Here is a 26,492-nt window from a genome sequence, read left to right as displayed (position 1 = left end):
TAGGAGTAGGGCGCCGCGTACAGTGGACCATCTTCACAACTCTTTAGGATTTGGAGGATCAGAGAAGATGTATGCCAAAATCACTTCTTTTATATCTAATTCAGTTTGGATAATATATTTTGAGGTTACGCCTTGCTAAAAGTTCCATCATGTTTCGGTATATGACATGTATAAAACAATAGAGAGAGAGAGAGAGAGAGAGAGAGAAAGAGAGGTGAAAGGCTTGAAGCAAAAGATTTAAGGTTTCCCTCCAAATTCCAAAACCAAAACTGAAGAATATCCATCATGTAGCGGCACCACTTTTCTCTCCTTGTGAGAGACTTTCTCTTAGTTTGAGAGTTCTTCTCACTGTCTGTGTGATAGCTTCAAATATGCACATATCTGGTGGCACCGATCCTAGCTTCGGCTGGGGTTCGTTAGCCGTTCTCCCCTTTCTCTCGTTGTCTCCTTTTCCTTTCTTCAACTGCATTTTCCCCTTACTCTCTATTTCGATTTGCCCTTTTCTACTCGTCCCACCTACGTCCCTCTTCCTAACACCACCACCTTCTCCTCTATGTCTACCTTCATCGGCATTGCCTGTGGGTTCTCACAGGCTTCTTTCTTCTAGTAGCTGGATTTGTTGGATTTCTTCAATTGAGGTTGCGTACCTGGTGGTGCTTGGAGTTGGATGTTACAATCGGCGAGCTAGCATGAGGTTGGAGGAGTGGAATTGGACTGATCGTGCTCGAACGTTGCAGCAGTGGCTGCAGTCAATTTCTCGAACTGTTTTTTTTTTTCTCTTCTGAGCTCAAACTGTTGCTTGAGCTGTGCTTTTGTTTGTTTTTCTTTAGCCCATTTTTTTGCTTGTTCATATGCTAGCTTTTAGCCTTTGGTAAGTTTGTTTTTGTTTGTTTGTAAAGTTTGTGTTTTTGGTTTGTAATAAATGTTGCTCTCTGGAGCTTTGACCAAAAAAAAAAACCAGATAACAAATCAGAAAATCGACAACGAAACCAAAAGACCAAATGTGAAAATTAGTCAAAAAAAGTAAAACAATTACAAAGTTGACGTAATTTACTATTTTGGAAAGACGTGTCTTTTGCCATTGAAATCCCCCAACAATCTCTCTCTCTCTCTCTCTCTCTCTCTCTTTCGATTCTCCGTTTTTCTTTCTTGCATAAACTCCCTGTTTACACATCATATGCTTTCTCACCCTCTCTCTCCCCACCGGGCCACCCACCTTGTTGCCTGCTCGTTTCTCCACCCAACTCGGCCATGATTTTCCCATAAAACCCACATTTTGTAATCCAACTTATCACCAATCATTCCAAAATCCGGGTTTTGTCTGCAAAAAAAGGTGGCTGTTGTTTGTCGGGTCCAATCCAAACATTTTCTTTTATTCAATCTTGGTTTGGTTAAGTGACCTTAAATTTTTCGAAATGGCGGCAACAGCAAGGATAAGAGTAGCGGTGTTGGGTGGTTTTCTGGTTTTTTTCGCTTTGGCGGTAAATGTCTCGAGTAACATGGTGTTTCCGGTGAACCATAAGTTTAAGGGTCCTGGGAAGCAGGTGTCTTTGGGTGCATGGAAAGAACATGATGCTCGCCGTCACCGGAGGCTTCTCGCCGGCGCAGACTCCGCTATAGATTTGCAATTAGGTGGCAATGGCCATCCTTCTGAAGCCGGGTGCGTTATTGCTTTCCTTCATCCACAATTAATTGTCTCTTTTTCAAATTTTTTCCTTTGTTGTCTTAACATCAAATTTCATTAGTAATGTTAAATTGCTAATGTTGGTAAATTAAGGCAATCTCTCTACTTCTACTGTTATATAATCTACTTGCTTAACTTAATATGTATTCATATCTGCCGCTAGCACTACAGTTCGATACCTAATTCCCCGTTTATTAGTAAAATATCTTTGTATTAAAAGCTTAATATTTATAAGCAACTGCGCCCCTTCTATGTATTGGGAGCTTTGGTAAATTAATATCAATTGAAGAAAATTGTCTCTTCTTTCTCCTTTTGAAAAATTAAAAAATAAAAATCTGTTCTTGCGGTTTGTTAGTCTTGTTTTTATTGGTTCAAGGGTAAAATTTTGAACTGAACGTCTTTTCACTGTTATATTTCGAACCCGTTTGGTCTTCTTTCATCCGTTCTATTGAATTGGAGTCTATTGGCTTGTTTCATAGGTTGCATCATGTGTACTTATGTTGTCATAGTTTTCAGTTGGGTGCAAATTTAATTTTTATGATACTTATAGATTGCATTTGCCTGACTGGATTTAGGCTCTACATCGCGAAAATCGGACTTGGCTCTCCTTCAAAGGACTTTCATGTGCAAGTTGATACAGGAAGTGACGTTTTATGGGTGAATTGTGCAGAGTGCAGCAACTGTCCTACTAAAAATAATCTTGGCGTACGTTTGCCTCCACCCTTGCCTTCTTTTTTTGCCCTACTTGATGATCTCCACAGCACTTATCGTTATTGTTATTGTGATACAGTTTAAGCTCACAATGTATGATGCAAAGAGCTCTTCAACTTCAAGCAAGGTTACATGTGATCAAGAGTTCTGCACTTCCTCATTCAACGGTAAACTTCCTGATTGCAAGGCAGATATGCTTTGCAATTATAGTATCTCGTACGGAGATGGAAGCACAACTTCTGGTTACTATGTCAAGGACAATATCCAACTTGATAAAGTCACTGGAAATCATCAAACAACCTCAACAAATGGAACCATAGTATTCGGGTGAGTTTTGCGCCTTTGTCATACTAATACTAGCTTAATAAGAGATACAAAACGAGATTACATTCAGCGTCTTTTTTGTTGCTTCCCGTTGTCTGTTTGAATTGGCTGACTTTGAATTTGCATAATTCATTGTTGCTATGCTCTTGCTGTGTGTATTAAGCTGTGTGTGTTGTGGAATAGGTGCGGAGCTAAACAATCTGGGAATCTTGGTAAATCTCCTGGAGGAGTTGATGGGATACTTGGTTTTGGACAGGCAAATGCATCCGTAATTTCGCAGCTGTCTTCATCTGGAAAGGTGAAAAAACAATTCGCGCACTGCTTGGATAACGTGAAAGGTGGTGGAATTTGGGCCATTGGGGAAGTGGTGGAACCAAAAGTGAAAAACACAACTCCGCTGATACCAAATCTGTATGTCACACAATCTCAGAATGCTTCGTAATACTTAACTTCATTAAAAAATATGCTGTAATTCGCATATGAAATTTGTGATAATTTATTTTTGTTGAAATGATCTCAGGCCACATTATACTGTTACGGTGAAGTCCGTTGAAGTGGGTGGCGATGTTGTAGATCTTCCCACGGATTTATTTGGCCTTTTCGAAGACCGGAACGGGGTAGTAATTGACAGTGGAACAACCTTGGCTTATCTTTCACCGGAGTTTTATGAACCTTTTATGAAAAAGGTGGTCACTGAAGATTTTTTTACTCTCCATTTTGATTTTGTTGTCTAAGTAATTACATTGCTTTCCTTTTTGGTTGTAAAACCCGACATTGTAATTTTTTGGTAAATCAGATATATGCTCGACAGTCTGGATTGAAAAAGCATACTGTTGACGAGCAGTTTACATGTTTTGAGTATTCCAGAAAGTAAGCATTGTCATCTTAGCTATTACATTTGCAGATTAACTTAAGCAAAGCATGTGAATATACGAAGAGCAGCGAGGGTTGTTGAAACCAACCTCACTTTTCCTTGTGCGTTGTTCTTGCAGTGTTGATGATGGATTTCCAGTTGTGAAGTTTAATTTCAAGAATTCTGCTGTGTTGACTGCATATCCTCATGATTATCTGTTCCAGTTAAAGGCAAGTGTTTTGGATTCTCAAACAAAATTAATTACCTTGACCTTGTTCCGTGAGATCTTAACTAATTTACATTTGTCATGACATATACACAGGATGATGTCTGGTGTTCTGGTTGGCAAACCAACTCCATGAAATCTAAAGACGGAAAGTCCATGACTATTCTGGGAGGTAGAGCCTTGAATCACAAGTCAAAGACATATTTTTTAGTTGGTTTATTTTTCACGTGAATTGGATCCTATTCATCGAATATTTTCATTGTTCCAATTTTGCAGATTTAGTACTTTCGAATAAGCTAGTCCTGTATGATATCGAAAACCAAGCTATTGGGTGGACTGACTACAACTGTGAGTAGCATCCCATTCATTTTTTTTATCGTTACAGTGTTTAATCTTGTGTTTCATTATCTTATGTCTTTTTCGGTTTGTTTTGATTTAGGTACTTCAAGCATCAAATTGAAAGATGAGAAGTCGGGGCAGGTGTACTCGGTCGGTGCCCACAATCTTTCTTCAGCTTCGGGTCTGATGACTGGAAGGTTATTGGCATTCTTCTTGTTAGTGATTTCCATGCTGCAAATATTGGTTTAATTCAACCAGAAGTGTCACAGCAGCCCACTCATTCCTTGCCCTTGATCTGTCTTTCCAGGTGGTGATAATTTTTGTCCACCCTTTCTGGTTCGACCTCTTTATTTTTATCCATTTTTCTGGGATAAGCTTGTTTGCGATTTACATTTGAGCCTCATTGTCCTCGGAAATTGATTAACTCATAATGTTGGGTTGATATCTCTGAAGGATGCAGTGCATGCCTTTGATTAGAACATACGATTGGGATGAGCAGCAATCGGCATACTATCCGGGAATAGGATTCTATAGCATATAGTGTTGATACTAACAGATCAGGAAAGGAAATGAAATCCGCACACCTTTTGCAGAATCGGAGAGTTAGATGATTGGGATGAGGTACTGTAAAAATAAAAAATAAAAAAGAAGACTGGTATTATTGTATGCTACAATGCTTCTCACTCTTGCTGCGGATTGTTGGTTGCAACGTTGTTGTATCAAAACTCATATTTTTATTATAGTTAACGAGTCTCAAATATTTCAAATGTATTGTATATATTCTGCCTGTATTGCAAGTGTAAAGAGGAAAGGGTATGGACGGTGACGCTACTGCGACTAAAACTTGTTTGCATGAGAGAATCTCTCCTGAGGGAGCCTTTACATTACAAGGTTGTCCTCAAAAGCTGTACAACAAAATAAACCAGTGCCAGAAACAGTCCAATTTGGTATACATCTCTCTGGAAACCGTCATCCCTTTGAAAGAACTGAATCAAATTAACATGCAAACGATGCGTCAATCGATTGAAGATAGAAAAAAAGGAAGGATCTTTAGCGTATGAACGAATAAAGTATTTGTGTTTCGTTTGTTTAATCACTTACCTTAGTTGGATCGCCTGAAGGGTCTGGATAAATTTCTGTATTCTGTTTTTCTCTGGGGAACTTACTGGAAATGGTTTTAGCAAGATCAGCCAAGTCTTTTCCACCCTCGATTGTTGCATAAAGACGGCGTGATGTCCAGAAATATGCTTTCGCAATGGCCGAGGAAGCTGATAAATCCCAAAACTCTTCATGTTCAATGACTTGTCCACTTATCTGGTTTAGAGTGAACTGGGAATTTATTCTTACGATCAAGTCTCCTCCTATAATGTTCTTCGCCTTCCCTTTGATCGTCCACTTGATACTTAGGACACTCGTTGATAACATGCTCATTTCTTGCACACTCTGTTCGTATGTAACAATAACAACGAAAGAAGTTTTGATCTTGCATTTCTGTTGCTTGCTATACAAGGAATTACAAAAATAAATAAAAAATAAAGATGAATTCAGAAGACTCACGACAGAGGGCTTTTCTAGTGCACTGGTTATCCATAGCGGTCTCTTGTACTTATCACGGCCGCTAAAACTTCGAACTGGATCCTACAATATCATAATTAACCAATCTTAACTGGTCAGCTTGAGAGCATATAAAGCATTAGATCTACTAACCGAGTATATATAAGCACATATACCACAACACATTACATGTTAAGTATTAGTTATATACCTTGTATTTAACAGAAACAGCGAAGGTTCCAAGGGCGCGATTGCCTTCTCGTAGCTCAAGGATATCGCGTACAAGTTGTCGAGCTGTAGACTCCACCAAGGGGCTACTAATGCACTCAAACTCATTGCATAGCTCCCCAAAGTTCAATCCATCAACAATTCTATCAGCCACTGTTCTTTCATCCGTCGCTGACAATTCTGATTCACTAGTACTACTACTGCTAGTCGGATCATTTGTCACTGCATGCACCCCGCCACATGATCAGGTACAAGCTAATTTACTCAAACTTTTATTACGCTAGTTAAACTATGTTTCACAGGATATGTTACTAAGGAAAAAGTATAATTCGTTGAATGAGTTGATGAATTCAATCAATTGAACTTTACATGTAATGTGAACTATGACAGTCTACCTCTACCTCTAATCAGAAATTTGGAGTAAAAGAAAAGTTCCCATTCCTGCTGATTAATTAGATGTTAATCTTGTTTCTAGCTAGATGTTTGTTTCACTTTTATATGCAAATGGAAGCAAATTCCAACAAAGTACCAAATATTAACGTCGTAGAAGAAAGCAAAGAAACAATCTAAAAAGAAAAGCACAAGAGATTAATGCGGTTCGACGTAAAGCCTAGGATGTTTACCTCTTACTAAATAAACGGAGATTACAAAAGAGTGTTTAACTCTCACATCCCAAATCCCACAAATTTCAAACCCTAAAACAACTCACAAACTGACTCTTACAAATACGCCTCACAACAAAAGTAAACCAACTCTAAGGCCCTATCTAGAGTATAGCACTTAAACAGTGCAAATACTAACAGGAAGTCAATCCAAGACTTAATAGTCAAGGAAATCAAATTCATATCTTAATCAAATAGGTAAATTATCAAAATTTCTCCACCAAGCAAAGAATCCAACCAAGAAGTGCGAAACCCAGCCCATACATAACACAAACATGAATAAGGAAATGCGTGACGATTTCTCTGCCCTTCTCCAATTGATCGTCTGCCATCTCAGATCGACCGCCCTGAAGCCATGATTCTTCAAACGCTGCTTCTTCTTTGCTTCTGCCGATAGATCCCTACTTCCAGAATTCTATTTCATCACTCTAATTTTGAGCCGTAAATCACTAGACTGTTTTTATGTATTCTGTATATCTTGAAACCAAATGTACTAAGTGGTGGCATATATTATATAGAACATGAGATGTAGAATAGAGAGGGAATTGCAAATGAAAGGGTAATTAAGTAGGTACCTCGCAGTATGAAAGGATGGTGGTAATGGGAGGAGGAGGAAGAGGAGGCAGTAAAATGAGGCTTGGTATTGGAGGTGGAGGTGAAAATTGTTGATTTAGCTGCATTAGTAGTTTTGCGGTGGAGGTTGCTGGTGGTGGCGGCAGCGGCGGCGGAGTTAGAGGCAATGAGGGCAGTGATGGAAACGGAGGCACTCATCTCTGGGTTCTCTGCTCCTTGCCAGTACTAGTACTAGTCCTTCCCCCCATATCCATATTGGTTGCTGCTGCTAGAGAGGTAGAGAGTGTGTGTAAGCACATGCAAGCATTGAGAGAGGGATGAGGATAGAATTAGAGCCTCTCTTTTTAATTGTTTTGGATAGAATTTTTGGGGTCTTCTTCTTTGTGTTTGGTTGAATAAGGATCCTCTCCGGATTCATTCATTGTACATTGCGTGGTAAAAAATTATTTTAAATTATTTATTTAAAATTGAACACAAATAATACCTGACAAAAACTAATTGTTACAATAAAAGAATACGATTAAAAGATCTTCTGAATCCTCACAATTTACCTATTTGATTAAGATCCGGAGAAGATCCTCGTATTCGTGTTTGGTTGTAGCACTGCATAGTCACTCAGATCTTGCCACGTCAGCTAGCTTTGACTCTATTATTGACTTAACGGTGATTCATGTTCCTTACAAATGGAGTTTGTCAACTAGGTTGAAAGGGGTATTAATTTTGCAAGCGTTTCAAAGGCTCTTTGGTCCTTTCATCCCAAGCCCAGCCACAGACCCAGCCGCGCGAACTTCGCACCGTGCGCCTCTGTTAGCACGTCTGAGACTGTGGAGCTGCTATCGTGCGCACATCGAATCTAAACACCCCCATCTCAGACTGTGAAACTGTAGGAAAATTTCCATTTGCATTCCATTTCCTGTTTAATTTTTACACAATCTGGGATATTATCTCATTCTTTGATTTGGGATTTTGATGCAGGTTTGGATTGAATTAATCAGGGGCCTCCACTTACAAGAAGGCAATTAGGAATTGAATTGAAATAATCAGAGGCCTCCGTTTGACGCAGGTTAGTTTTCTAATAAATTGAATTGTGTTGCTTTGGAATTGAATTTGGTGAATTTTGACTTGGATTGTGAATTGAATTGAATTTGGTGAATTTGGTTAGTGAATTCAATTGGAATGTTGAATTGATTTGGATATGAATTGTGTTGTGATATATTATTGTGCATTGTTAGTACAGACGGAGACGGACAAAATCTCCGACCACCTCTGCAACAAAAGGTATGCCAATCTTGACCTTCAAAATTCGAGCTTGTTTCCTCCTGAATGCTTGCCGATCTTGTTTATCAATCCATTTTTTAGCTTCGATGTGTTTGGGGACTTTGGGGTTCTGCAAAAGATCTTTGAATCTGTTTTTCCTTTTTGTGGAATTGGGTTTGCTACTTTGGCTCATAAACTGATGTGGTTTAATTGCATATTTATGCCTTTTCGGTATGATGTGTTTACAAACAAATTTATATTTCAGATTTGGTATTCTATCGTAAAATAATAATTCAGGCAATGTATTGTGGATTTAATCTTTTAATTATGTACTTATGGTAATTATACCATGTTAAGAGTTAGTATAATCCAAGTATTTTCTCATATCTTGGCTTTTGTTTGTGTTGCAGTTAAGAATCTTGAGGTTTCTGATGTATGATGGTGAACGCTGTTAAAGGACTGTTCATCTCTTGGTAAGATACTTGTACCAATTTTGTAGTGCGCTTTTATTAACTTTGCAGAATTTAGCATGGTTAACAGGTTGTGGTTCCTCCTCCCCTTTATATATTTAGAAATCTACTTCAATGCATAGAATGACAAGTTTAAAATCTGTCTTGCTTAAAAATTGTCTTGTCATTGGGTTGGCAGTTCTCTTTCTCTTTTGGGTCTTAGGTTTGACTTGTTTTCTATTGGTAGCTACAACGGAGTGTCCGGTCATCACTGATTCACAATAGTGTTTTTGATTTGAAAGTGAGCACTTGGATCTAAAGCTCCTGACTTGTGTACATTCTATGATGATACAAAGCGCAATCCTCAAATAGTTTTTGATTTATCCTGTGAAGTGATTTCTGTGGAGTTTGTATCTTTAGGCTTTTATTACCTGTTAATCCTGCTGTTTGGTTCATCCTTAAAGAATAGTTTTAGTTGCGTCTTGACCATGTCCTGCTCTCTTCCCTGTTTCTGAAAGCATTTGTGCTTCTCCTGTGCAGTGACATACCTATGGCGCAATTCATCATCAATTACGACAATTCACTGCCAGCTTCGCAGAGGTTCATAATACATGTCTTGGATAGCACTCACCTTTTTGTGCAGCCCCATGCTGCCGAGATGATAAGAAGCGCCATTGCAGAATTTAGAGACCAGAATTCGTATGAGAAGCCTACTTGAATAATTTGGAGACCAAATGTTTGAATCATGTCATGGCTTACAAGCTTTACTCCAGCACTTTGTCGACCGAAGCTCTTAGTTAATAGGAATCCCAGCTCCCTCTAAGAGAAATTATATTACCTCGGAAGACATGGAAGTTTGAGTGATACCATGCACCGTATTAAATGTAGTGAACCGTGTTTCGATTGCGATAATAAAATTTTGGTCGATCCTCTGTTTGCTGATCTTTAGCAATTGCTAGCTGTTGTTCAGCCACATGTAGCATCTAAAAGGGCAGAAATTCTCTTTACCGCATTTTTTTTTCAAAAGTGAACGGTTGAGATTTGACTAAATGAGATTTAGTTAAATCTCAACCGCACCTTTTTGTCATTTCAGCTCCTACAATGGGTGGAAGTAAGCACAATGTGGGTGCCTTTACTTAGCAGTTGCTTGTTCTGGTTCAGCCATAGTGTATGGGCCATACAACATCTAAAATGGTTGGGGATCCTAAAGCTTGAAGCACCAAGGACCTATTGCCTAGCTGTTCATTGTTGCAACTCGTTGCAATAGGATGACTTTCCTAATTCTTGAATTGAAAAGTGGGCAAACGTTGAATTTAAACTAAAAGGAAGGAAAATAAAACTTGGGTGTTGTGGAACCATGATTTTTCAGGATCGAAGTAAGACGGATCTGAATACGAATACCTCACAAAAGTCCGACTATGTTCATCTCTAGTAATGCAATTAATTATTAGCATTTTTAAATGTTAAAGGTACCCATATTTAAATATTTAGAAAAAGAAGGAAATCTGATGAGATTTCACACAATGAAAATTAAAGTAAAAAAAAAAAAATTTAAAGTCCATATTCTTTATTAATAGTATTGCTCCTTTGTAGTCCGATAATCTGATGAGATTTTCTTGGACAAAGATTGTTTTGATTTATTTCCTAGTATTACTCCTTTGTAATTTTATAAATACGTGAATGGATAAGAATAAAGTAATTAAAGTTGGATTTAGAGAATCCTGAATTTTCCCTTCACCCTTTATTTTCAACTATAAGTTTATTACTACGAAACTGCAGGTCCTTGTGAAATTCTTGATTAGTTACAAGGAGGCATTGCAGCCATGGCCAAATTCTCAGTACTCTCACTCTGCTGCATGTTTTTTGTGAGTTTGGTCGTCAACATAATTGAGGCTGCCCCTCGAAGCTCTCTTGTCACTCATCTTCCTGGTTTTAATGCTACCTTTCCATCCAAGCACTACTCTGGGTAATTCAGTTATTTAATTCCACAAATATATATATATATATATATAATACGTATATATCTGAATATGTTAGAAGAACTACTGCTTTTATAATTTGATGGGAATTTGTTGAATTACTTTGTAGATATATAACCACAGATGGAAAGAATCTTTTCTACTACTTCGTAGTTTCAGAAAAGAGCCCAGAAAGTGATCCGGTTGTTCTGTGGCTCAATGGTGGACCTGGCTGCTCTAGCTTCGACGGATTTGTCTATGAACATGGTAAAACTAATACCTACCCTACATGTTCAAGTTCTGTCACCTGGAATCTGTGAAATGTGACAAAATCTTATTATTTCTTGGCAAAAAATTGATGTGACATCATTAACTTTGAATATAAGATCAGATTTTCAGGTTAATTTACTTAATTAATATTAAAATCTTAGAGTGAAACCTATATTAATAACTTGAATACTTTGATTGACAAACAAAATAATAATTTTTTGTATTAATGAAGAAATTTAATAATAAAAATTATTAAATCATTCTTAAAATCATGTAGATACTAATACCAAATAGGAATTTTTAATTTTTTTACTCAAATTTGAATATTGTGTGAAATCTGATCAGATTTTTTTTTTCAAATTAAAATGCTTTATTTTTATTTTAAATATTGATGTTTTTAAATTAAAAATGGTACATTTTAATTTAAATTATGTGTACATTATAAATAAAAAAAAGTGAATAGAATTTACATTGAGAAAATAGGCACACTTTACATAAGAAATTGGTACATTTTACTTTTATATATATATATATATATATAACAAAGTGGTACATTTTTATGAAAAAGGAGTGCACTATAAACAAATCATGGGTACAAAAAAAATTTAAAAATATGGGTACTAATGAAAGTTTAAAAACATGGGACCAAAAAATATATATTTGGGTATAAACTAAAACTAAAAAGAAAATTGGTACGTATTAAAAAAATGGTTGCAAATTAAATAATAGGTACATTAAAAATAGAAATATATAATACAAACTTTAGTCATAAATATGATATATCAAATGTAACGTTTCTATCACGAAATGGATCTATTTGGAAATAGTTAAATCATTTTTAATTTAAAATTTGAATATGCTTATGTGTAAATTTTTTTTTTTTTGTTTTGTTTTGAACAAACAAACAATATTATTTACACTAAGGGGAGAGGGGTGAACTTAGCCTCACAATGAGCTAGCAATAGTGTGGTTCAAATTCGCCTTCAGGGAGAATCGAACCTAAGACCTCTTACTTACAAGTGAAGAAGAATACCACTAGACCGCAGTACTAAGTATAAATATTTTTTATTATTGAAATAATGACCTAGATAAAAGTTAAAGAGCATTGATAAAAAAATATTAAAAATGAGTTAGGTTTTAATCAATGAAATAGAAAAATGAAGAATGCAAACCTAATTTCTGCTTAATATTATGTGTATATGTAGGACCATTCAATTTTGCAGAAGGAAAACCAAAGGGAGCATTGCCTGTTTTGCATCTTAATCCATATAGCTGGTCCAAGGCAAGTCAAATTAAACATTATTCATGTGGAAAGCTTACCATTTGTTTCCCCTTACTATTTTATCATCAATTTCTTTTTCTTGGCCATAAATTAGTAACCAATTAATTGAATAATTATCAGGTCTCCAATATAATTTATTTGGATTCTCCTGCTGGTGTTGGGTTCTCTTACTCTCAAAATCAAACCAAATATATAACTGGGGACATCCAAACTGCTTATGATACCCATGCCTTTCTCCTCAAGGTAACTAATTTATTTTCCTATATGATACCCATTATTTTCTCCTCAAGGTAACTAATTTATTTTCCTAATTAATTAATCTACTTCTAATGACTGATCATTTTACATATCATATGCTTATTGATTATAAAGGAGATTAATGTCTAAGTAATTGATTTATAAAAAACAATGTTGTGTATTTTTGCTGCTGTATCTTTTCTTTTTCGTTTCATTTTCTTCTTCTATTTTTTGCTAAGAACTCTATGTTGTTTATGTAACCATAGTGGTTTCAGCAATTCCCAGAGTTTCAACCAAACCCATTGTACATTTCGGGAGAGTCTTATGCTGGAGTCTATGTGCCAACTCTTGCTTCTCAAATTGCAAAAGGTATCTAATTAGTTAATTGGTGTCTACATAATTACAACATTACACTAATTGCATATGTATATATGTATCTTTTGGATTTAACTTCTAGTCTGTAACAATGTGCTGCATTTTCTATATATATGTATAGGTATTAAAAATGGAACAAAACCAACTTTAAATCTGAAGGTGCGTATTCTATCAAGCTGACCTGCGAAATTAAGTTATATAAACTGATTTATTTCACCACATTATTAATTGTAGTAAAACTTAAGTGTAATGTGTGTAATCAGGGTTACCTGGTGGGGAATGGAGTCGCAGACCGAAAATTCGATGCCAATGCTTTAGTCCCATTTGCTCATGGGATGGGTCTCATTTCAGAACAAATCTTTCAGGTAGCTAGCTGGCTAGAGTACTGATCACGTAATTTACTCACACACATTATGTTTCGTTTTCGGCTTTCCTTGCTGAATTTCCACTGCCAAAAGTACGTGTGAGGCAAATATCTGAGATGCCTGTATGTTGCAGGAAATTATGGCTACTTGTGGTACTGACCTCCTTAATATTCCTCCTTCCAATCGTAGTCTATGCAACGAAAAGTTTCAACCATTTAACAAGGTGCAATTTGTAGCTCTTTTATTCAACTTAACTAGATTCAAACTTGTCACATTATTAATTATAATCTAAACACAACTATTTGATTAATTAGGCTCTTGACGGACTAAACATCTACGACACCCTTGAGCCTTGCTACCATGGCCCTGGAACAGATAATAACAAGAATTCCAAAGCAAATAATACAAGCAGCTTACCGTTAAGCTTTCAACAATTGGGGACGACGACAGAGAAGCCTCTGGGAGTGAGGAAAAGGATGTTTGGCCGAGCCTGGCCTTTTCTAGCAAACGTAGAAGACGGCATTGTCCCATCGTGGCCTCAGCTCGCAAAGACGCTGAATTCCCGTGTTCCTTGTGTTGTAAGTTACTCTTAAACTTAATTTAATTAGTTTAGGTTAATCTTTTTTAATAATTAATTTGGATATTAATTAATAAATTTTTCTGCAGAATGATGAAGTCGCAACGCTATGGCTGAACACTGCAGAAGTTAGGGAAGCAATTCATGCAAAACCAGTAAGCTTTGCTTGATTTTTCTTTTTCTTTTTTTCTGCATAAGTTAATGATCTAAGTAAAAGAAAAAAAGAACGAATGAATGAATGATGTGTAGCAGGAAAGTGTGGCTGGTCCATGGGAGTTATGCACAGATAGAATAACTTATTCACGCGATGCTGGAAGTATGATCCCTTACCACAAAAACCTTACAACCCAAGGTTATAGAGCACTTATTTTCAGGTAATTAATAATTTATTAACAAATTAATCAAATTCTAACTGTAAAAGTGAATTAAAAAACACAATTAAATATGCAGTGGAGACCATGATATGTGTGTTCCGTACACTGGGAGCGAGGCATGGACTGCATCACTTGGATATAAGATTGTGGATGAATGGAGACCTTGGCTCTCCTCTGACGACCAAGTTGCTGGCTACTTACAAGGATATGCAAACAACCTCACCTTTCTCACCGTCAAGGTCTGCATGCACTCTCTCTAGTATACTATGAATTAGTATTGCAGTATATACATGTTTCTTTTCTCATAAATTAAAGAAAAATCTATAAATATATGCAGGGAGCTGGACACACTGTCCCGGAATACAAGCCACGGGAGGCACTCGACTTCTTTCAACGCTTTTTGGACGGAAAACCCATTTGATTGACAATAATGCGACGAAATCGACCAAGCTCAAGCAACTGCCGTTCCTTTTTTATTTTCACTTTTCACCTTTGATTTCTCTATGTATCCATTCATTGAAAGACCAGTCCATTAGTCCATTGAGTTTCAACTTTAGTCTTACAATATCAAAGAAATTACTAAAGGCGAGTCTTGGCGCAACAAAAAGAGCAACCTTTTTCGAGTGTTGGAAACAACCTCTTAATTTGCAACATAAGAATAAGATTGCTTACAATAGACATTCCCCTATCCGACTCTCGCAAAGCGGGGTGCCTTATTGGCTTCGGGTCTCCTTTTTAACAAAATAAGAAATCATTGATTATCAAGTGATTACCAACCAAGAATTTCAATATTTTTCTCTTCTTTTTAAAAAATTATGAGTGAGACAGGCATAATTAAAACCATGACCACATCTAACCTTGTTATCAGATCAAATTAAGTTCCTTAGCATTAAACCAATGAAAACAACCCTCCCCAACAATAATATATGCACCGACGTCGTCATCGTTTCATAAACAAACTCAAATCAACCCTCACAAAATAAATAGTAAATTTCTGGAAATTGCAGAAGAGTTGTATTGAATTTCTGGAATGAATGAAACTAGTCAGGTTCTGATTGGGACAAATAAAGATATGGTGGAAGGAAGCTTCGGTTCCTAAAGTCAAAAGTAAAGGGAAGGAATGACTGACAGGGCAGGCCACCAAGACTCCAAGTTAACCAACCTGGCTTGGATTGGATGATGGCAACTACCACAAGGGAGTAGCTGAGATTTTTGGCCATCAGATGTTTGACAACCCCACGGTTTAAGATATCTCCACCAATCAATTGCCAAATTAAATGCAAATTCAAAACTCAGCCAACTAACTAACTAACTAACAACAACAACACACAACTTATAATTTGCAGAAAAGCTAATTAATTGGCTTATAAAAGATCTTGCTTGCAATTGGAGCAACATTACAACTGCAAAGTGTGTACATCTGAACATGACAGGCACTGCTGAAAATAGAAACAAAAGACAATTCGAGCTGAAAACTAAGACGAGCCTTCATTCATTCATCATCACAAAATTATTATCCACACGTCGAAATACATGAATTTTTTGTAAGCAGAAAAACAAAATCCCAAAAATAGTCGGCGAGTTGGATTTTTACAAAAAAAATCCAATTTTCCCAGACATTGCTAATATAGTCGGGAGCACCCCCCACACGATCTCTCCGGTCAAAATTTTAACTTTCATTGACCCTACCAATCACTTATGTGTTGTCGAATAACATAGACAAGAAGGCAAAAGAAGATGAAGAAGAGAAAACATAATAAATACTACAAAACAAAATTATGATAGGATTCGAGAAGCAAGCAAGGGAATTCAAACCTTCTTCCACACCTTCTTGTCTTCTTTTGTGGGCGTAAACCTAGGCAGATTCAATAATGTGTTCACTCGAGAAACTCCTTCCAGAGCTGACCACTCTACACCTGGTTCCGAATTCATATCCTCTGCAGCATTCTCCTTACTTCCTCCTTTTTCTTCTTCGTCTTCTTCGTCTTCTTCCTCGTCTGCAAGGATCTCTTCGGCAGTTCGGACAGTCCCCGAGTGCACCAAAGAAGCTGTCTCCGAGAGATCTTCTTCAGCATTTACCTCACCCGCTGCAGTAGGCTGCTCCTTCTCCTTCGACCCGTTATTAGCAGCAGTTGATACTGTGTTTGAGTCTAGGTCAAGGAAGAGACAAACTACAGCACAGTCATCTACTTTGGAAGTTGGGTACTTCTGTCTCCACGCTCGAACTGCTGTCTCTACCAGTGCTCGAGCTGCAGAAGAACGTGCTGGGGCTGTTGCTACAATGTCTACCACTTCTTTGTTAGAGAGGACATCCCAAATCTGCCAAGAAAGTTTTAATCTTAAATTCCAAGAGCACGAGTAATACAAGGGGGAAAAGGAAAGGAAAGGAAATGTTATATATATCTTTTGTAAATAGCTTAAATTAGCTGGCTACGTACCCCATCTGTAGCCAGGACTATAAATTCATCCCTCTCTGTGAGACGCCGATAGGATACATCTGGTACAGAGATCAGGCCGAAATCCTTGAGGCAGAAATCTCCAAAAGCGCGTGCCATGGCAAGTCCAGGAGAGTCAGTGTTTGGCAGCCAGACCCGAGCAACCTCAGGTTCATCCTGAAGAGCAAAAACACGCCCTCTACACTTACGAATTCTCTCTGCTTCCGCTGTTAGTGAGGAAGATTAGGGAAAAAGCAGGTAAGAAGAAACAACTTAATCACAAGAAGCTAGTAAGCAGATCACAGTTGACCATAGTATGCCTTCCCCGCATACTATTGCATGTAGATGAAAGCCATTATCCAATGTATCAGGAAAATTCACTCTCTATAATTAATGAGAAGTTATTTCTATTATTTCTGGCCCCAAGTTTCACAATACAGATTCAGAAACTACCGAGGCATGACAAAAACAACGTGAATATAGTCATAATTCTAATATAAATCCTACGCCAAAATAAACAGGGTCAAGTCTATGAAAAATATATTTCATATCTGAACATCTTAACAACAGAACAAAGTGTTTTGGGAACTTCAAACACACCCCCAACTTGAAGTTTTTTCATGTATCAAGCATCATTGGAAATGTGACCAGATCAGGTCTTGCCAAAATCATAAACCAAATTTCAAAAACTAGTAAACTGAAAACTGTTAAGAGAGAGGAGGAGCCAGGTGGAAGAAAGAGTGATACCTGGAAGATTTGGTTTGAGATCCACAGTCAACTGAATTGCACTTAGAGTGTCATCTATTCTTCTCGTGCACAGAACGGCTCGGGAGTCCCCAACATTTCCAATGATTAAATCCCGACCCTAAGAAACACACCAATACATGCATGATCAAGATGAACACATCACCAAAAAGAAAACAATAACTCAGAACAAGTTGGCATATGAAAGCACCTGTTTAATCAAAGTTACTGCTGTTGTCCCACTACAAAAGCAATCGATACTTGGTGTTGTTCGCAGCTCCCTGTCCATAACTTTAAAAGCCTTCAGAAAGGACTCTCTCAGTGTCTGAAAGAACTCAGGGTTTTTTTCTGTTTCGTCAACATCCACGGAGGACCTGAAATCTTCATCAACAGATAAAAAAGCAGTATCATCTGAATTCAAGCTTCCTGCAGTGTTGGGGCTGATCTCCTTGAGAACTTCATCATTGACTACGTTCACTTCCCAGTTTACACTCAATTTCAGAGGAAGAGAGTCCCTCACTCTTTTAGCAACCATATGACCAAATGGACCGTGCCCATCGAAAACACCACAGAAAACTGTGTCTGTTCTCGAACCGAAATTCTGAAATCCATATTTTAAAAATTTAGACAATAATAACACTGTTCACCGCTGGATATGTTACCTCTTAAGATACATATATCACAGCAAAATCTCAAATCGTAACATGCAGAGAACAAGGATCAAACATGAATAGAAAATATAACAGTTTAAAAACACGGATAAAAAAAAAAAGGATCAAACTTCTGAAGTGAAGGTTAATATATGCCAAATGAACACATTGACAATGATGGTGACCCAATTGCTCTGCAAACAGGGACTTGCGATAGCTAAGGAAAACGATCAAACAAGGAATTCAACTGCCACCACAGAACTAAGGCTTGCTAGTTTGGATAATAATATCTTTCGGAAAAATAGGTTGGACAAACTGCAGCCAACTAATACAAACGGATAAAAGGAATGCATTTTTTCTTTAAGAACAATCACAGGAAGCACAAAAGCTGAAGATTGACATCAGAAATAAAATGTTGCACAGGTAAATTTTACATCCAGATATAAAATGATCAATCAGTTAATATATTAATTAAGCTGCACAAAAATATATAGAAAATGAAAACAACCGAGTGAAGTAAAAGAGCTAATTACCTCCCACACAATCATGGCATCTTGATTGGTTCCTTTCTTGCCCTGCTGTGTAAACAAAGATGCAACTTCACTGGACCCATTGAGGAACATTCTCTCGGGAATTCTGTGCAGCCGTTCTTCCCGGCGGTAATCAAAGGAAGAACTTCTCGAGCCCATTCTCTTCTTCGAGCTCTTCCGCCGCCGGACTCCCCAGGAGGGAGACGACGGCGAATCGGGCAGAGGGCTCCTGCTTTCTGCAGACAAGCAGGAACCCATTCTCAGGGCCCTGATAATGTTTAGTAGGCACTCCAGAACAGCTGATGAACAATACAACCCCCCACTCTTATTTATTGACGGATCCGTCGTCGCAAACGCCCTTCAATTTCACGGCCTTTGATTCGCTATCCAAATCAAATCACTAAATTCACTCACTTTTGATCAGATTAATCCACAATCTGCAATCAGATTGCCAAATTTTGCCAGCAATCACTTGAATTTTTTTTACTTATTCAGGAAATGGACACACTATTCTCTTTCAGTAACCCCCCTCTCTCCACCTTTCAGATCAGGAAAGAAGATCTACGTAAGAAGATGTATTTCGGAATACCCACTTTTTCACCATGAATCATTGTCCCCAAATCCGACGAGAAAGCTCACCAATTGCACAACCCCACTGGGTTCCCCTTCCTTTCTCTGATCAAACTTGAATTCTACGAAACCAAAAGAAGAAAATGCCCAAAATTAGAGCAGAGCAACAGAGAGAGAAGGGGAGAGCAGGCAGCTCAGCTCATGGCCCTGCATAAAGCAAGCATCTTTATGAATGTTATCAGAAGGGAGGAAATGGGTACAGAGCCAATTTTAGAGAGAGAAGGACATGAAGGAGAGATAGAAGGACATGAAGGAAAGAGAGAAGGAGTGAGGAGAGAGAGAGGCTATCAATGTGAGAAATAATCGCAACGACCAACAGCAACTGAAATATATGAGATTGCAAAAATACCCGCTCTTACAGTATGACCTGACTTTCTAGAGAGAGAAACCGAGGGAAGGAAAGACTCAGACCCTCTAGAGAGAGAAGCATTTAGTGTGAGAGTCGTTCGGGTCACATGATTGTCGGGGTTCATTGCACGTATAATACTTAGTTGCTTTGCTCCCCTTAAATAACATAATGCTCGTTTTACTCGTATTCGTTGAATCATTTATATTTATGATACCCATTTACTCAATATTATTAGAGATAAGAACAAAGATTAAGATAAGAAATGATAGTTTTGGTAAAATGAGAGAGTTTATTGTATAAATATAAAATAAACTTATGGACATTAGGGTCCCACCCATGCAGCTAATAAAGTAATTAATCAACTGAAATCAGACAGTTGAATGTTTGAAGATGATTTGTTTGGTAAAATTGTTATTTTTATAAAATGGATCAAATAATGCAGAAGGACTTAATTAACTAATTTACCGCTATATGGCGTCTCTTATCTAATAATATATTGTTAAGTATAAGTTTTTTTTTTCCCACATAATTATCTCTTATTCAATAACATGTAAGTTGCTCTCCAACTACGGCCTAAAACAATTTATTTTTACTTACATTTCATATACAACGTTGTAGGTTTTGAGATGTCTCGTAAATAAAATATACAGACAAACATACATTTAGCATCAAGATTCAGACATCTTATTTATATTAGAAAACTGGATTTGTGTAGTTGATTGATCCAACTCAACTCATTGGAAGGAGTTTTCGGGCGTAATCCACGAGTTTTTGGTTCAAAATCTCTCTTAATATAATGTGGGTTATTACGTTTTACCTACAATCTTGAGGGCTTTGTGTGTACAGATCATAAATAAGGATCAATCAAGAAACTCTGATCGTAGGACAATAATATGGTTTGCCCTCCCATCTTACACACACACACACATATGTATATTCATGCAAGATAAGTGATGTCGAAATCATGATATATACAAACAGTATTGATCCCAACTATATACACGCGCGCGCGCACACATATATAACACAGTAGTATTAAGTAGATACAAAAGAATTTTGAGAGAGAATACAAAAATGGATTAGATTTGAGAGTTTCACTGTGTGGAGGCATATATCAGACATATATAATAGAACACAGAAAACAGAAATATAAAAGAGCATGCAGTGCATGCATATTCTGTATAAAAGGAACAGCTGTGAAACACATCATTTTGTCCCTTAGAAATGCGAGGATCCTCGTCATTTCTACGTGTGACTGTCACTTTTCAGCAATCTAGCTGCCGATAATTCTATTGTTGTATCATGCATGCATGGCACAGTACCATGTAGTCATTTTACTTATCAAATATACATATGCATACAAACTTTTACAAGTGCCCAACCAAATTCGTAGATTCTGTCGATCGAGCGCTCTCTTTGTTTTCAAATTAAATTCCTAATTAATCTCTTATTTCTTGACCTAACATATATATATATATATATATATATAAGTATGATGTATTCCTTCCAAGTTTCCAACATGAACATGGGTTCGATTATCTACGTATGTATATGCTTTTAGATATCTCCCTTCCTCCCTCAATAGAAAATCGAATATTTGTTATATTATATAAATATTAGATGCTAGGCTTGCTAGCTGCCACGTCCACAATTTGTAGCTAGCAAGATAAAACAATCCAGAGAAAACAACGGACCGCGTAGAAATGAATGCCAAATATGGGATGTGGTTTCTCTCCGGATCTTTTTTGTAAGAATTCAAATAATTTTTATATTTTACGTATTTATCATATATTGTGTGATTAATTTTCGTTAGATCTTATTTATGTTTAATTTTATATAAAAAAATTAAAATAATTTCTAATTGTACAATGCATGATAAACAGTTAAAATGTGAGAATCTCTAAGATTTCCACAATTTGAATCCGGATCTGAATCCGCCAATATGGAGTTGTTCAACCCAAATTAAAACAGGAGGACAGTGTTGTTTCAAAAAAAAAAAAAAAACACAGGAGGACAGTGTAAAGCATAAGTGAGCTATTGCTGAGTTGGAGTTTTAATGGATTACAGGTTTATTAATTTAGAATCTTCTTATTCAAGGTGTGAATACAAAATATTATATTCCACGCAATATGTATGGACTCAAAGCAAATATTTCAACGAAACCCCTCCATACAAAACAAATATTTCAACGAAACCTTTTAGCATTATTTTTTGTTACGACATGTCCCAAATATTTTATGTGAAGCACCTTTGTGCTTTGTTTATGTAAAATGATTAAAATGTTCTTAGAAGAGGAAGTTCTGTTAAATTTTCGGTAAAATTTAATAGTTGATAAGTTTAGTTATAACTTCATGTGAATCATGGTTTCATCATCCATCCGGATGATAGCTAGCACGCTTCGATTTCGATGTCATGAAATATCATGTCATTTGTAAAGGCTTAATTGTGCATTACGTGGTCAAGAGGCATAAAAAAAACGTTACAACAAATTCATATGATTAAATTAATAATCACCGTTTCCGTGCATCAATATAAATAATTCTACAACATTCATCGGCTAGCTACGTAAGTGATTATAATTTATATGTTAATTTCGTTACAAAAGAGAAGCAATCATTTATGATTAAGTAGTATAAACAGAAAATGTAGTTTAAAAAACTGGAGCAGACGAAGAATGTGCAACATTTGTTAATCATGTATACGTAGATTATTATAACTGATATTTATCTACTAACCAGACAAATCATAGCTAATTTAATTGTAATCTAATCTTATAATAATTTAATCTAACAAATTGTAGCTAATTTTAGGATTAACTACCTAAAACCCCACAATCTTTTAGTATCATTTCAAATTGGTCTTAACCTTCTTAAACATTACAAACAAATACCCAACTTATTGAAAATAACACATCCGTTAAGCCCCAATTAATTTTTCAAACATAGATCATATTCAAAACTTACCAAGTAGGTATATTATGGTCTACATTACTATTAGTTGCCTCAAAATCTAAACTTCAGACATAGACTATAATATGAAATCCAATGATCAAACGGGTACAAGATTGAATAAAAAATGGACACAAATTGAAATTACATCAGGATAGCAATTTCCTTACAAAGAAGAGGGTTAAGAATTCAGATAGGGTTTCAAGGAGCTAGTTTATGCTCATGTGATTTCCTCATTCCCCAATTCTCGGCTTGTAAAGCTTCCAATTATTCTTTGTGGGCGATGAAGGTGGTGGTGGCCGCATCATGGTAGTTCATACAATTTCAGCAACTTCCATGACCTCTTCTTGATGTTAGTGGCTCGAGTTGTAGGATGAAGTTGGTGGTTTTTCTTTGGGTTTGAAGGTAATGGCCTGATGGGGGTGGTGGTGACTGTTAATTGGTGGATGCTACGCTTTCATGGCCTTCTATTGATTTTGGAAACAAAGTAAGCCCTAGTTAATTTAACATATTCTTAACTAGGGCTTAATAGGTTGGGTTCTTGTTTAGAATGTTGAAAAAGGTTGAGATCAATTTGAAATAACACTAAATATGGGGGGTTTTGGTACTTAATCTCTAATTTTAATAAGCTGCTTTTCTAAAAACACCACGTTCCCAAATCAAACCCTTAGTCATCTGTTATATTTGTAAAAAAATGCTTTACTTCCCACTAATGGCCGGAAAAGGAGCGGCCGCCAAAATTGAAAGTATTACGTAGCAGAATATGGTGGCGTGAGAGAACTAGTTCTATACTCTTTTGGTGCAACCGAAAGTAGGTGAATATGGTCAGCCTAAAAAGACGAAAAGGAAAATAAAAGTGGGGAGTTATCTGTGTTCCTTTTCCTTTAATTGTTTTTAAACAAATAATTAGTTGTTAAATTGATCGGTTATCGCAATATGGGCATAACGGATAACGGATGTGCTCATTCTTACGTAGTCAAGTTCGAATATCCATTTTGTACAGTTTAGAATAGTTAGTTTAAATCAAAGCACCCCCTCGTGCAAAAGAAAAGAAAATTTGAATAGTTATCTAAAATTTGTCGGTTACTAGGCCGCCAGGGGGTAGGCTGCTCAGCTGAGGAAGATATGGGGTGGGGATTGCTCGGCCTGACCTGTTTGCTGCTAGTAGTAGTGTCCTAGTTTATTCTCCCCTTCCTACTAAGTGTAGCGGGAAGTACTGATAAAGTTTAGTTTCTTGTACAATAAGTAACTGATATGCATATGTGAATATAAATGAAGATTAATATACGTTCTTTACATGGTATCAGACTGGGTCTAGGTCTCACCGGAATCGTAGCAATTTTCGATCCCTTCTCTCTTCCTCATGGGCGCTCAGCTTCCACTGTTGATGCACTGGAGCCACTTTCCCTAGCCCCAGTACAGCTCCCTTCATCACGCTTTCTGAATCAAACTTTCTTCTGGAGGCTTCTTTAAACCAAGCCCTTCCTCTAAGGCCAATGACTTTTGGAAATTCGTGGACAATTCCTATCATCCACCCTTTGCCACCTTGCCCACCACCAACGATCCTAAATAATCCTTCTCGCGCGGTGGATATTTGACCGACATGTTTGTCAATATATAATCACTATTACATCATTGATATTTAATTTTGAGAACTTCATCAATTGAAATTTGTAACATGAATACCATTTAAGCCAATTTCCTTAACTGTTGTTCTGGACAACACCATATGACATGAAAACGCAAACACTTGTTAAGACTTTATTATGGTTTGTGTTTGCTAGCTATTTCCAACAACGCATGCATTTCATTTCATTTCTGAGGACGAAATGAATGGAATGGCGATAAGATACAAGTTATTCTTCTTCCTAACATTCAATCCCTTACATTCAGTCATATCAAGCTCTTCTAATAACTTCGTCTCATTGCGATTGCCATTTGCATTGGGGAGTTTCCAGTCAAAGTGGTAAAGCAAATGAGAAAGTGCAAGTTCAATACTTGCGGTTGCAAATGATATGCCTGGACACATTCTCCTGCCACCCCCAAATGGAACCAATTCGAAGTTGGTCCCTCGAAAATCAATGGAAGAGCCTTGGAATCTCTCCGGCAGAAAACAATCAGCATTCTCCCAATACTTGGGGTCTCTCCCAATTCCCCAAGCATTGATGAAGACTGTTGCTTCAGTTGGTATATCATACCCACCAATAGTGCATTTTTCGCTTGCTTGTCTGGGGATGAAAGGAGGAGGGTGTAATCGTAGAGTTTCTCGTATGACCAACTTTAAGTAGTCGAGTTTCTTAATATCTGACTCTTCAATCTTCCCCTTTCTTCCGACAAGTTGGCGTACCTCGGCCTGTGCTTTTTTCATTGCTCTTGGACTTCTCAGAAGTTCAGCCATTGCCCATTCTGTGGTAGTTGCTGAAGTCTCACTTCCAGCAGAAAACATGTCCTATATAAGAAAAGTACTTATTTGTTCACTTAATGCGCTTTTAAAATAACATAATCAACAGATCAATTTTAATCAAGAAAGAACGAAACAAAACAATTAATAAAAGTAAGAGATGTATATATGAAATGGTGCTCATTAATTACCAGGGTGACAGCTTTGATTTGGGTGGTTGTGAGATCAAATTGGAGCTCACGAGATTCCTGGAGCCGCAGTAGCACATCAACTATATCTTCCTGATGGTCGTCTCCGGCAGCAGCTGATTCCTTATTTCTTTTCGCTCTATGATCGCTGATGATTTCATCAAGGATCTTGTCCATTTTCTGGTGTACTTTCTCAATGGCAGGCTTCAAATTTATGACATAACGGAGGAATTTGAGCGAAGGGAACAAATCCGGCACATCAAATTCTGCTCCAAGCCTAACTGTATCCTCGAGCAGTGATAAAAATTCTTGTTGATACTTGCACTTCGTTCCCAAGGCCGCACGGGCAATAATGATGTTCAACATGGAGAAGATCATTTCACTGAGATTGAACGGATGACCCTTTGATAAGGAAATAGATTTAACAAGATTCGATGCCTCTTCTTGTCTTATTGATGCAAATGATTCTACGCGTTTTGCACTAAGGAGCTCCAGCATGCAAATCTTTCGCATTTGTCTCCAAAAATCATTATACGGACAAAGTATGAGATTTGAACAATTATAGCTCACAATTTCACCAGCAAGAAACTTTGGCCGTTGTGAGAAAGCAACATCATGCTTCTTCAACACCTCTTGAACAAATTCCGGCGATGAAATGACTATGGCTGAGAGTTGTCCCAGTTTGAGGTGCATGATAGGGCCATACTTGTTGGCCAAATCTGCCATGCAGCGATGGGGTAAAGAGCTGGCGGCCATTTGATGCAAATTTCCGACGAGAGGCAGCTTCCATGGCCCCGGAGGAAGCCTAACGGTTGTAATACTAGTAGTATGCATCTTCCAATATATAACAAGGATAACTAGGGCGACCAGACAAGTAAATATTATTACAGCAAGGAAAGAAATTTGGATGTCGTGCATTAGCGACATTAGAGAAGCTCTTAGTGCCTAGCTTGATCGAGAAATGTGACTTTAATATTACTAATTATCGGGAATAGACGAAAAACAAGTCATTTCAGAGCAATAACAAAAATATTATTCTTATCATTCATCCAATTTAAGGGCAAGAAAAAACAGGAGGAGCCGAAGGAGAGAAATTCTTTAACTAAGTAGATTATTATAAGTGAAATTTATTTGTTTATTTGACCTTCATGCTCATTAATAATTTCATGGATTTTTATTGTAATACGATCAATGAGCGCAAATTTTATAACCATAATAACAGATTCCAACCTAAAAAACCACAAGTAAACAATTGGAGAAATGTTGGAATCTTTTAGTTACTAATCAGACAAATCGTACCTAATTAATTGTAATCTAAT

General features: G+C 37.0%; 6 protein-coding genes across 11 annotated transcripts; 3 read left to right on the top strand and 3 right to left on the bottom strand.

The window, feature by feature from the left end:
• The first annotated feature begins 1,395 nt into the window (after window positions 1-1,395).
• On the top strand, window positions 1,396-4,720 carry LOC103932489 (aspartic proteinase 36-like). Its single transcript, XM_048577280.1, has 10 exons — window positions 1,396-1,660; window positions 2,260-2,389; window positions 2,475-2,722; window positions 2,903-3,130; window positions 3,240-3,405; window positions 3,516-3,589; window positions 3,712-3,802; window positions 3,895-3,970; window positions 4,075-4,146; window positions 4,238-4,720. Exons 1-10 carry the CDS (start codon window positions 1,416-1,418, stop codon window positions 4,384-4,386), a joined length of 1,479 nt encoding a protein of 492 aa, XP_048433237.1. The 5' UTR covers window positions 1,396-1,415; the 3' UTR covers window positions 4,387-4,720.
• A 244-nt stretch (window positions 4,721-4,964) lies between these two features.
• On the bottom strand, window positions 4,965-7,505 carry LOC103932491. Of its 2 annotated transcripts, XM_048577277.1 has the most exons (6): window positions 7,157-7,496; window positions 6,820-6,982; window positions 5,903-6,141; window positions 5,695-5,775; window positions 5,239-5,580; window positions 4,965-5,123 (listed from the first exon to the last, which is right to left on the bottom strand). In XM_048577277.1, the coding sequence occupies exons 1-6, from the start codon at window positions 7,259-7,261 to the stop codon at window positions 5,022-5,024; spliced, it is 1,032 nt and encodes a 343-aa protein (XP_048433234.1). In that variant the 5' UTR covers window positions 7,262-7,496; the 3' UTR covers window positions 4,965-5,021. The 2 variants fall into 2 exon arrangements, with proteins under 2 accessions (XP_048433234.1, XP_048433236.1); XM_048577279.1 differs by lacking the exon at window positions 6,820-6,982 and having other exon boundaries at window positions 7,157-7,505.
• A 344-nt stretch (window positions 7,506-7,849) lies between these two features.
• Window positions 7,850-9,811, top strand: LOC103932455 (general transcription and DNA repair factor IIH subunit TFB5). 5 transcript variants are annotated; one of them, XM_018643792.2, is made up of 5 exons: window positions 7,850-8,037; window positions 8,130-8,217; window positions 8,392-8,432; window positions 8,822-8,884; window positions 9,401-9,811. In XM_018643792.2, the coding sequence occupies exons 4-5, from the start codon at window positions 8,847-8,849 to the stop codon at window positions 9,576-9,578; spliced, it is 216 nt and encodes a 71-aa protein (XP_018499308.2). In that variant the 5' UTR covers window positions 7,850-8,037; window positions 8,130-8,217; window positions 8,392-8,432; window positions 8,822-8,846; the 3' UTR covers window positions 9,579-9,811. The 5 variants fall into 5 exon arrangements, with proteins under 5 accessions (XP_018499308.2, XP_009340345.2, XP_009340342.2 ...); XM_009342070.3 differs by having other exon boundaries at window positions 8,387-8,432; XM_009342067.3 differs by lacking the exon at window positions 8,392-8,432.
• A 729-nt stretch (window positions 9,812-10,540) lies between these two features.
• On the top strand, window positions 10,541-14,781 carry LOC103932493 (serine carboxypeptidase-like 20). Its single transcript, XM_048577354.1, has 14 exons — window positions 10,541-10,555; window positions 10,663-10,826; window positions 10,949-11,085; window positions 12,294-12,370; window positions 12,491-12,613; window positions 12,874-12,976; window positions 13,104-13,141; window positions 13,246-13,347; window positions 13,481-13,570; window positions 13,662-13,925; window positions 14,014-14,079; window positions 14,177-14,298; window positions 14,375-14,537; window positions 14,636-14,781. The coding sequence occupies exons 1-14, from the start codon at window positions 10,541-10,543 to the stop codon at window positions 14,717-14,719; spliced, it is 1,548 nt and encodes a 515-aa protein (XP_048433311.1). The 3' UTR covers window positions 14,720-14,781.
• Window positions 14,782-15,767: 986 nt separating this feature from the next.
• LOC103932494 (probable protein phosphatase 2C 33) lies at window positions 15,768-19,749 on the bottom strand. The gene is made up of 5 exons (XM_048577276.1): window positions 18,661-19,749; window positions 17,689-18,078; window positions 17,481-17,598; window positions 16,737-16,960; window positions 15,768-16,617 (listed from the first exon to the last, which is right to left on the bottom strand). Exons 1-5 carry the CDS (start codon window positions 18,913-18,915, stop codon window positions 16,108-16,110), a joined length of 1,497 nt encoding a protein of 498 aa, XP_048433233.1. The 5' UTR covers window positions 18,916-19,749; the 3' UTR covers window positions 15,768-16,107.
• Window positions 19,750-24,391: 4,642 nt separating this feature from the next.
• Window positions 24,392-26,100, bottom strand: LOC103932498 (desmethyl-deoxy-podophyllotoxin synthase-like). Its single transcript, XM_048577353.1, has 2 exons — window positions 25,177-26,100; window positions 24,392-25,033 (listed from the first exon to the last, which is right to left on the bottom strand). The coding sequence occupies exons 1-2, from the start codon at window positions 26,098-26,100 to the stop codon at window positions 24,392-24,394; spliced, it is 1,566 nt and encodes a 521-aa protein (XP_048433310.1).
• Window positions 26,101-26,492: the final 392 nt, after the last annotated feature.

Source organism: the organism of the source record quoted next, unplaced genomic scaffold (genome assembly GCF_019419815.1).
Source record: "Pyrus x bretschneideri cultivar Hongxiangsu unplaced genomic scaffold, Pyrus_bretschneideri_v1 Contig11, whole genome shotgun sequence".
Lineage (NCBI taxonomy): Eukaryota > Viridiplantae > Streptophyta > Magnoliopsida > Rosales > Rosaceae > Pyrus > Pyrus x bretschneideri.
Note: the sequence above shows the minus strand (reverse complement) of the source record. Positions and strands in the feature narration are given on the sequence as shown.

What these genes read in the sequence shown, in the direction of transcription:
- LOC103932489 (XM_048577280.1), top strand. Translation starts at nt 1,416, where the DNA reads ATGGCGGCAACAGCAAGGATAAGAGTAGCGGTGTTGGGTGGTTTTCTG. An exon ending in GGCCATCCTTCTGAAGCCGG is followed by an intron (nt 1,661 to 2,259) that starts GTGCGTTATTGC and finishes GACTGGATTTAG; the next exon opens with GCTCTACATCGCGAAAATCG. An exon ending in AATGGAACCATAGTATTCGG is followed by an intron (nt 2,723 to 2,902) that starts GTGAGTTTTGCG and finishes GTTGTGGAATAG; the next exon opens with GTGCGGAGCTAAACAATCTG.
- LOC103932493 (XM_048577354.1), top strand. An exon ending in TATAGAGCACTTATTTTCAG is followed by an intron (nt 14,299 to 14,374) that starts GTAATTAATAAT and finishes TTAAATATGCAG; the next exon opens with TGGAGACCATGATATGTGTG. An exon ending in TCACCTTTCTCACCGTCAAG is followed by an intron (nt 14,538 to 14,635) that starts GTCTGCATGCAC and finishes AAATATATGCAG; the next exon opens with GGAGCTGGACACACTGTCCC.
- LOC103932494 (XM_048577276.1), bottom strand. Translation starts at nt 18,915, where the DNA reads ATGGGTTCCTGCTTGTCTGCAGAAAGCAGGAGCCCTCTGCCCGATTCG. An exon ending in ATGCCATGATTGTGTGGGAG is followed by an intron (nt 18,079 to 18,660) that starts GTAATTAGCTCT and finishes TATGGATTTCAG; the next exon opens with AATTTCGGTTCGAGAACAGA. An exon ending in TCTCAAACCAAATCTTCCAG is followed by an intron (nt 16,961 to 17,480) that starts GTATCACTCTTT and finishes CCTCACTAACAG; the next exon opens with CGGAAGCAGAGAGAATTCGT.
- LOC103932491 (XM_048577277.1), bottom strand. Translation starts at nt 7,261, where the DNA reads ATGCAGCTAAATCAACAATTTTCACCTCCACCTCCAATACCAAGCCTC. An exon ending in GCTGGGTTTCGCACTTCTTG is followed by an intron (nt 6,142 to 6,819) that starts GTTGGATTCTTT and finishes GGGTGCATGCAG; the next exon opens with TGACAAATGATCCGACTAGC. An exon ending in CTGTTTCTGTTAAATACAAG is followed by an intron (nt 5,776 to 5,902) that starts GTATATAACTAA and finishes ATGATATTGTAG; the next exon opens with GATCCAGTTCGAAGTTTTAG.
- LOC103932498 (XM_048577353.1), bottom strand. Translation starts at nt 26,100, where the DNA reads ATGTCGCTAATGCACGACATCCAAATTTCTTTCCTTGCTGTAATAATA. An exon ending in AAATCAAAGCTGTCACCCTG is followed by an intron (nt 25,034 to 25,176) that starts GTAATTAATGAG and finishes TTTCTTATATAG; the next exon opens with GACATGTTTTCTGCTGGAAG.
- LOC103932455 (XM_009342067.3), top strand. Translation starts at nt 8,847, where the DNA reads ATGATGGTGAACGCTGTTAAAGGACTGTTCATCTCTTG. An exon ending in AAAGGACTGTTCATCTCTTG is followed by an intron (nt 8,885 to 9,400) that starts GTAAGATACTTG and finishes TCTCCTGTGCAG; the next exon opens with TGACATACCTATGGCGCAAT.